Here is an 8551-nt window from a genome sequence, read left to right as displayed (position 1 = left end):
GGGCAAAAGGGAGATCTGGGAGGGGGGGTTGTGAATAACAATGTTGTTTTTTAAAAAGCATCTACCAACATCACACTACTGGGTCTGACGTCCCCTTTAACCATCGCTTGGTACATTTTACAGCATAAATAAAAACTCAAGGAAAATAAATACATCGGCTCCTATGAGGTTGGAAGTGGTATGGATGGTTGGGTGTGGGTAGGCCGGTGGGGGGGAGGGCGGGGGGCGCTTACACAAGGTGGGCGGGCGAGGAGCAGACAAGACAGGAGGCGCCTGTGGGGGGAGTGAGAGTCTTAAGTGTCCTCGTGCATGTCCGGGCTGTCGGTCCGTGCGACCTTGCGGGGGGGCGCCGAGCTCTCACCCTCAAGGTCCACTTGCTCCTGGTCTCTCTTCTTGGCGGCGTTCTGTGAGGAAGGAGAAGGGGTGTAAATCTTCACTCGGGTGAGCCCCTGAAATCCTGTTGCTGGGCTGAAGTGGGGCAGTCAACCCAGGGCCCCCCCTGCCTGCCAGACCTCCCTCACTCAGCCACAGTCTTTGGGGCCACCGGCCTGAGACTGCCAGGCATTTCCTGGGCACTGTGAGGAGTCCCCACCGCTGGCAATGTCCCACACACCGTCCAAAATGCCTGGGGGTAAAAAGCACTCAGAAGCCACCCAGCGGGACGTTCATTGCCACAGAAGAGGAAAAGTGGGCCTGCGTGGGAAACTCTCCTTTTCCCCCCGGTGGGAAGCAAGGTCTGCGGGGTAGGGCAGGAGGACAAGGTGGGCTCAGCAGCTTTAGATTTTCTGAGCAGTCACTTCATCATGGGGGCCCCTCCAGCCTGGCCCAGAGCAGGTCACTGTCTGATGTTCACTGTTAGGCAAAAAAACCCCAAATGGACTATGATGCAGAACACATACACATCTGCATTCAAGAAAAAGAAAAAATGGGGGCACTTGGGTGGCTCAGGCGGTTAAGCATCTGCCTTCGGCTCAGGTCATGATCCCAGGGTCCTGGGATCGAGGCCCGCACCTGGCTCTCTGCTCAGCAGGGAGACTGCTTCTCCCTCTCCCTCTCCCTCTGCCCCTCCCCCTGCTTGTGCTCTGTCTCCCGCTGTCTCTCTCTCTCTCTCAAATAAATAAAATCTTTAAAAAAAAAAAAAAGAAAGGAAGGAAGAAAATGAAAAAATGTCCTGTCAGAAAGGCAGCCTCAGAGGGGAGATGGGGGTGCGGCTTCTCACTGCAACTACACCCATTTGCATCTCCTAGAATTGTCACCATGTGTACATTTCAGCATTGAACAAAGACTCTAGGTAATAACATACTGGTCTGTCTGCCACCAGGGCCACGCGGGCAGGCTGTGGGTAGCCTGGCCTCTGTGCTACCTGGGCCTCGGTGCCTCCTGACAAGCCCTGACCCATCCCCGAGCACCAGAACCCTACGGCTTCTGCACAGCTGTGCACTCCTCTGAAATGCTTTTCCCTCCCCTGGATGGCCTGGCAAACTCCAATTCAGCCGTCAAACACCTGGTCTCCCAGCCACCTGTGTCCTTCCCCCACTTAGCGCCCCCCCGCCCCCGCTGGCCACCATGGTCCCCACGAGTTCTAGCACCTGACCCCATGTGCCTTACCTTTTTGTCCCATTGCTGATGTAAGTAGCGCAAAAGGATGTTTGTCTTTTCTGTCACAATGACTGAGGAGAAAAGGCAGAGAAAGTTGCAGGCACAGGCTGCAGGTGACCCAGTCCCCACCCCGGCCTGCACTGCCCCTCCCAGGGCAGGCGCTCACCCCTCCCTGGTCTCCCACCCATCTCTGCCCTGGGTGGCCTGGCTGGGGCTCCAAGTCTGCACCCCCAGCACAGGGGATTTCGGGAAGCCTAGTGTTTTTGCTCCGAAATACAAAGCTACTACCAGGGGCCCAAGCCCACTGCTCCACCTGGGCCCCTGCTTTCTTGGGAGAGACCAAATCTTCTGCCACATGTGGGAGTCCACCCCCAGGTGGGGGAATGAGCCCCAGCACACAGGTCCAGGCAGATCAGGAACACAGATCTATACAGCTGTGCCCCAGTGACCACAGAACCCACCATGCAGGGTCCAGGTAGCTTCTTCGTCACAATTAAAACAAAACACCACAACCACAATAACGCTGGGGTCCTCCTGCTCTGCAGGCTCTGTGTCTTTCCCTGTAGGCCCCTCCACCTGGTCGCCCCTACCTCCCTGAGCTGCCTACCCAAGGCTGGGCGGGATCCCCTCCCACAGTACAGTCATCTTGGGGTCTGTGACATGGTGCTGGCAGGGGACACCCAAAATTATGGGAGACAAAGGGGAGAGGGCTGGTGAGCAGATGAGGGCTACGGAGGACCCCCTTGGGGCTGGATGTGGATGCCAGCACGTGGAGATTAGGAGGGTCCCAGAGCAAGCGAGGCTTTCCATTACTCCCAAGGACTGGGAGCTGACTGGCATCCCCTGGGTCACCACCTACACTGCCCTGCAGCCCTTGCCCTCAGCAGCCAGGTTGAGACAGACTGACAGAGGCCACTTACTCTGTTCGGATGGGTACTCCCGCGTGGGCAGGTAGACTGAGGGACGTCGGTTCTGCAGGAGAGTTGGGAAGACATGGGTTAAGAGAGCCGGTAGGCTGACAAGGGCCCCCACCCTTTCAACTGGGCACCCACCCTCCAATGAAGATAGAACAATGTGTAAAGATGTCGGATGGGGCCGGGCTTAAAGACCAGCCTCTGTTCCTAGCAAGACCCTGATGGGGTGTACACATCACCCCCTTCCCCCTGGCAGCTCCCCGACCACGTCCAGTGCCCGGAGCATGCACTCACCGAAGCTTTGCACACAGAGTCAGCATGAAATCGACTAAAATTGCTTTTGTTGTAGACAGGCAGTCCTTTCAAAAAATCTGCCTAGAAGACAGGGAAGATGGTAAGTGAGACCAGGCAGCAGGCCAGGCCGCCCCTGGAGTTCCTGTGAGACTGGGCTTCCGGGTGACGTCCAGTTTCCATCTCTGTGTTCTTTTAAGTTTTCCAGAACGCACCTGTAAGTTGGCTACCTGATGTGCACCCTGGGATGACCAGGAAAAAGTAACTAGCCCTGGGAGAAGTGAGCGTTCTCTTTTGGGGTCCTCCCAACAGCCCTGTAACCAGGTAAAAGGTGGGACAACTGAGGCTCAGTGAGGACAGGCCATTTGGTTAAAGTCTGGAGCAAGCAGCAGGGTGGGAAGTCAGACCCGGGCCCAGACCTGCCCTCTATGCTTGCTGAATATTAAACTCCTGGTCTCGTTTCCATTTATCCACCTTGATAGAGACTTGGCATGGGGAAAGACTCATTTACCCCAAAAAACCCTGTGAGCCAGAGTGACAAGAAACAGGGGTGAGGGAGCAGGGGCCTGGGTGAAGAGGAGAGGGTGGCCGGGACACAGGGTGCCACTCTACAGAAACCAGAGCTCAGGGGCAACTGAGCTCCCAAGTTCTTTTTTTTTTTCTTTTTTTAGCTCCCAAGTTCTAAGAAAACTCAGAAATCCAAGTCTTAATGTGCCCTTGCCAGGTTTTTCAAGCTGGCTGGGCTTTTTAGAAAATGCTGTGTGGACCAGAGCAAACAGGTCTGTGAGCCACTCCTGGGGCCCACTGACACGGAGGCTGCCCTGTGAAGGGAGAATGCCCTGTCCTCGGGGCGGAGCCTGGCCCCTCACCGGGACGGCCGGGTTTCGCAGGCCCATGCGGGGAGCCAGCCATAGAATTCATTCACAGGCCTGACTCGTCAAAAGTCCTTTTTCCCTGACACTCTGGCCTGAGCTGGGCAAGAAAGGGCGAGGTTTTTGGAGGGGAAAGGCCCTGACTCTGGGAAGGAGGTGACTCTCAGCCGTAAGATGAGGGCAAGAAAGGCTGACGAGAGCCATGTCCACCTGAGGAAACTGAGGCATGAGAGCCTGAGGGATGCTCAGGGAGGGATGACGGCTAAGAGCTTGGGGTAGGGAGTGACTTCTCAGCAGAACAGGAGGGCAACGCTGTCATCAGGCCTGGAGTGGGGCATCTGGGGAGGGATTCCCCACGTGGCCCTCCAGGGGCTGGAGTCACTTCAAAATAAAGATGAGGAAGTTGAGGCAGAAGGGTCACATGGTACTTGTCTGAGATCACCCAGCCCCAACAAGAAAACAAGGAAGCAGATTGAACCCAGGTTCACCCAACCTCAGAGGTCAAGCTCTTTGTGTTACATGCCAGGCCAGTGCCTCAGTTTCCCCGTCTGAAAACCAAGGGCCCAGAGCCCCTGCAGGCTACATTAACCCTGCTTTGGGAGATCCATCCCCATACCTGAGCCCAAGCTAAGCAACCTCAGGGAAGCAGCCCTTCAGGTGATCCCCCACCACCCTCTAGGGCAGGCAGGAACAGGTGTCCTCATCTCTATGGGAATCAGCCCTTCCTCTACTGGGCCCTAGCAAGACCGTGGCAGTATGGACCAGCAAGGGAAGCTGGAATGTGGATGGGCCTCCCACTTCCACCCAGGAAGCAGCCCTCACATCTGTGTGACCTACTGCCCTGAAGACAGCTCAAAGCCCCTCAAACTTGCCTCGTCCATCCCAGGACCCCTGCCCCAACTCCACCTGACTATGGGGCCAGCTTCATCCATCCAGCAAGGCTTTCCTCAGGCTCCTACTATGTCACAGGCCCGGCACCAGGGCACTGGGGTAAGCCACAATGGAGCTGCTCTTGGCCCCGGGAAGCACCCCGTACACAAGGACACAGGTGTAAATCCAAGAGCTGTGCAGTGAATGCAGAGTGACCATGAAGAGAGGGTGCTGTGAGATGACATGAGACCCAGGACAGCACTGGGGAAAGATATGGCTGATCTGGAGGATCAGGAAGGGCTGCCCAGAGGCAATGATGCAGGCACGGAGACCTGAAGGGTGAGGAGGAGCTTCTGTTCCTGCTCAAATCCTTCCACAGGCCTGGCTCGACTTGGCCTATGCTGTCCTCCTCCCACAAACCCCCTCCGTCTCTGCTGGTGCTGTGCCATCCTCCCAGAATGCCCCTCCTTTCTCCCTGTGGGAAACACCCACCAACCTTTCCACCCAGCTCAAAATCCCCCTCTGCCCTTTTCCTCTCTCCACACCTTGGAAACCTCTGCCAGAGCCAAGATCACACCCCAGCGAGGTCATCTGTTTACACATCCACCTCCCTTGCTGGACTGGCTCCTCCCTGAGGGCAGAGGGCAGGGCAGGGCTGTGTCAATCCTGGACCCCTAGCAGGGCTCATATGGAGCCAGGCGGCAGAATGGTGAGAGGTGTGGGAGCCCCACACCTGCACTCAATCCTGGCCGGGCCCCTCACTGGCTGTGTGACCTGGGGGAAGGGACCTCCCACCCTGGAAAGAGCTTCTCACAGAGCTCCCTTGAAGGCCACCTGTTAGCATCAATGTGTTTGTGCTGAATAAATGAATGAAGACAGTATGACCAGTACTTCCTGTCAGCTAAGCAGGAAAACGAGGCCTGAGACACAGGGGAGAAATCCTCACTCCAGCCAGACAAATCCTAGCCACAGCTGGGCCCAGAAGCTGTCCACTGCCTTAGCAAACACTCACTGAACATGTGTGTGCCATCCCTGCACAGGCAGCCCACGAGTGACCCATCTAAAAGGAGATGAAAGGAAAAGGTGTGCCAAGAGAGGAGAGACAAAGGGCCTCCTGAAGTCAGGAAGGGCTCCTCTGAGGAGGTGATGTTCACAGGAAGAACATTCCAGGCAGAAGGAGCAGCAGGTGCAAAGGCCCTGGGGTAGAAGGGACTTAAGAGTATGAGGACATGAAAACAAGGCCAGTGTGGCTGGAGCTTGCAGAGGGAGGAGTAAAGAGGGTAGAGATGAGGTCACAGAGGTGGACAGGGGCTTGGGGGCTGAGGGGGAAGCTGGGGTTTCATCTGGGTTACAAAAAGCCCCTAGAGTATCTCATATGCTAGAAAGTGGTATAATGAGATTTACATTTTAAATTACAAGCTCCCTCTGATTTCCAGGTGAATTACAGACTGCCAACAGGGCAGGACGGAGGTAAGGAGACTGGGGAGGTGACTGGGGCAGGCATCCAGGCAGGAGGTGGCAGTGCCTGGACCAGGGTAGGCAACTGTGGATGAATTCACCATGCATTCTAGAGGCAAAGCCATCAGAACTTCTTATGGACGGGACATAGGGGATGAGACTGCAGCAATGAATCAAGGACAACACCCAGGCTTAGGGACCCACATGCTAAGAACCCACTTTCCCATCTCCTTCTTTTGCCTATCCCCCACCACATACCATGAGCTATAGGCTGTGGGCTGGGACTCTGGGTCCAGCAACAATGGGGCTTTGACTTGCCCTGACAAAAGCTTGCATCACCCCTGTCAGTTCTGGGGATGCCAAATAGTGGGCGATGGGGGGGGGCTTTGAGCACAACTCTGATGCCAAGTCACCATCCCACTTTACAGGGTCGGGGACAGAACCCCAAAGAACCATTATAGCCAAATCCAAGGATGAGCAAGTGGCCCAACCAGATGGCATTATTCCCACTTAAAGATGAGAAGCCAGCTAGGAAAAGATGCCACCAGCCCCAAGTCACCCAGCTCATCTGCTGATGAGCTGTGAACTGTCCTAAGCCCTTCATGACATCAGTTCTCTGAACTGCCACAACCTTATCAGGTCTGGACTATTGCTGCTACCTCCATTTAACAGGGAAGGGGGCTGGGGATAAGAGAGATGAAGCTGCTCTGTCCTAGGGGCAGGTCGGGCCAGGAATGCTGGGGGTGGGATCAGGGCTCTGGGGGACCTGAGCAGTTGTGATGTCGCACTTCCTTTGGCGACAAAGCCCCACATGTCACGATGTCAAGCCCCCTCCCCCGCCCCAACGCCCAGGCCGGGCTCCCAAACCCTCCTGAACTAGAGAGACCCAGGCTCGGCATGCCGAGAACGAGGCCTGAAATGGGGGTCTCGGGGACCCCACCCCCACCCATTTCCGGCGGAGCAGCGACCCGGAAATGAATGGATTGTCAGGGCCTGGAAGCCTAGATGGGGTCAGGGGTCGGAGAGAAGGCGCCGGGGAAGGGTCAGCAGGAAGCTCACAGCAGGGTCCCGAAGTTGAAGGTTATAGGGCAGAGCGAGGGGCGGGGCGGGGCCTGAGGGGGCCGGGCAGGGAGGTGAGGGGCTTCAGGGATTACTAGAGGTGGGTGGGCCCGCGGCGCCATTTTGTCGAACGGAGGGGGAGTACGGGCCCAGCAGCTTCTCTCACCATCTTCTGTTCCCTCCGTCGCTGCCTCAGCCACCGCCTCAGCAGCCGCCGCCGCCACCACAGCCACCTTCTTAGCCGCCGCCGCACAGTAACTTCCAGCCACGGCACAGCCCACACTGATGGCGCCACCGCCCCCCGCTCATTGGCCGGCCCTCTAGCCCCGCCCCAGAATAGCGGCCTCTACGCGCTCCCAGTGGCCAGACCCCGCTAAGTCACGCGTCCATTGGGCACCACACCCCCTCCCTTCGTGGTCAAGTTCGGTTGAGGAAGCAAAACCCCGCCCGGGAATTGGAAGCGAAGGCAGCAAAATCCGGAAGTGGGCGGAGGCCATGCCTTTGAAGCCTCTTGGGATTTGTAGTTCACAACTCCGGGAGGTTCCGCAGATTTCTTTTTCTAGTGTTTACTTCACTTTTTAATATGGTGTCTCAAGGAGTTTCCACAGCAGTCCCGGAAGAGAGGGACCTACCGTAACACCCCCAGCATCCTCTCCAGGGTCCTAACCTTAGGTTTCGGCATATCTAAACTGCTCTGCACTTGCTGCTTCCTATCTTTGAACTGACAGCTCAGATTCTCTTGTTCATATGCCCCCGTGGCTCCCCAGTCCCCCAAGGATCCAGTCCCATCCCCTTGGCCCCGAATTTTGAGACCCTCCGGCCTCTCTCATCCACCTTTTATCCTGACCCCTGGGTCTAATCCTTTCTCCCTTTGGGCCCTCCCAGGCCCTGCTACGCCGTTCAGGAAGACTTCTCTGACTACATTCTTCCCAAGTGCAAGCCAGGTGAAACTTCTTCCGGGCTCCCACAGCCCTTACGATCCTCCTCTCAGCCCTGACTCCGCTGTCTCCAAACTGCCTGGGTACAAATCAAGTGCTCCTTCCCTCGGCACCCAGTACATAGGAAGTACTCAGCAGGGGCGCCCGGGTGGCTCAGTTGTTAAGCGTCTGCCTCCAGCTCAGGGGTCCTGGGATCGAGCCCCGCATCGGTCTCCCCGCTCTGCGGGAAGCCTGCTTCTCCCTCTCCCACGCCCCCTGCTTGTGTTCCTTCTCTCGCTGTGTCTCTCTCTGTCAAATAAATAAATAAAATCTTAAAAAAAAAAAAAAAGTACTCAGTAGTACTAGGTGAAAGCTACTGAGTATTATTATTCCAACAATGCAGCAAAGGAGAAATAAGCACCTCATTTCCTAAGAGCCAAATGAGCTTCAGAGGGCTAAGGCCTTGCTCAAGGTCACACAACTCATCCCCAAGGAGCAGGAGGATTCAAACCCTAACTCCCCACAAGCCTTCCCAGACTTGTGAAAAATAATGACATATATAAGACAAATG

At 56.2% G+C, this 8551-nt stretch overlaps 1 protein-coding gene across 1 annotated transcript; it reads right to left on the bottom strand.

Moving 5' to 3' along the window:
* Positions 1–79: 79 nt before the first annotated feature.
* On the bottom strand, positions 80–7376 carry DDA1 (DET1 and DDB1 associated 1). The gene is made up of 5 exons (XM_006749744.3): positions 7230–7376; positions 2808–2888; positions 2520–2571; positions 1609–1670; positions 80–404 (listed from the first exon to the last, which is right to left on the bottom strand). Exons 1-5 carry the CDS (start codon positions 7230–7232, stop codon positions 294–296), a joined length of 309 nt encoding a protein of 102 aa, XP_006749807.1. The 5' UTR covers positions 7233–7376; the 3' UTR covers positions 80–293.
* Positions 7377–8551: the final 1175 nt, after the last annotated feature.

This window comes from Leptonychotes weddellii, chromosome 1 (genome assembly GCF_054177405.1).
Source record: "Leptonychotes weddellii isolate Sample4059 chromosome 1, ASM5417740v2, whole genome shotgun sequence".
Taxonomy (NCBI): Eukaryota; Metazoa; Chordata; class Mammalia; order Carnivora; family Phocidae; genus Leptonychotes; species Leptonychotes weddellii.
This window is presented reverse-complemented; position numbering and strand designations above follow the sequence as displayed.

Coding starts and splice junctions, on each gene's coding strand:
- DDA1 (XM_006749744.3), bottom strand. Junction 2,572..2,807: donor ACTCTGTGTGCAAAGCTTCG/GTGAGTGCATGC, acceptor ACTCTCCTGCAG/AACCGACGTCCCTCAGTCTA. Junction 1,671..2,519: donor GGAGTACCCATCCGAACAGA/GTAAGTGGCCTC, acceptor TTTTCTCCTCAG/TCATTGTGACAGAAAAGACA.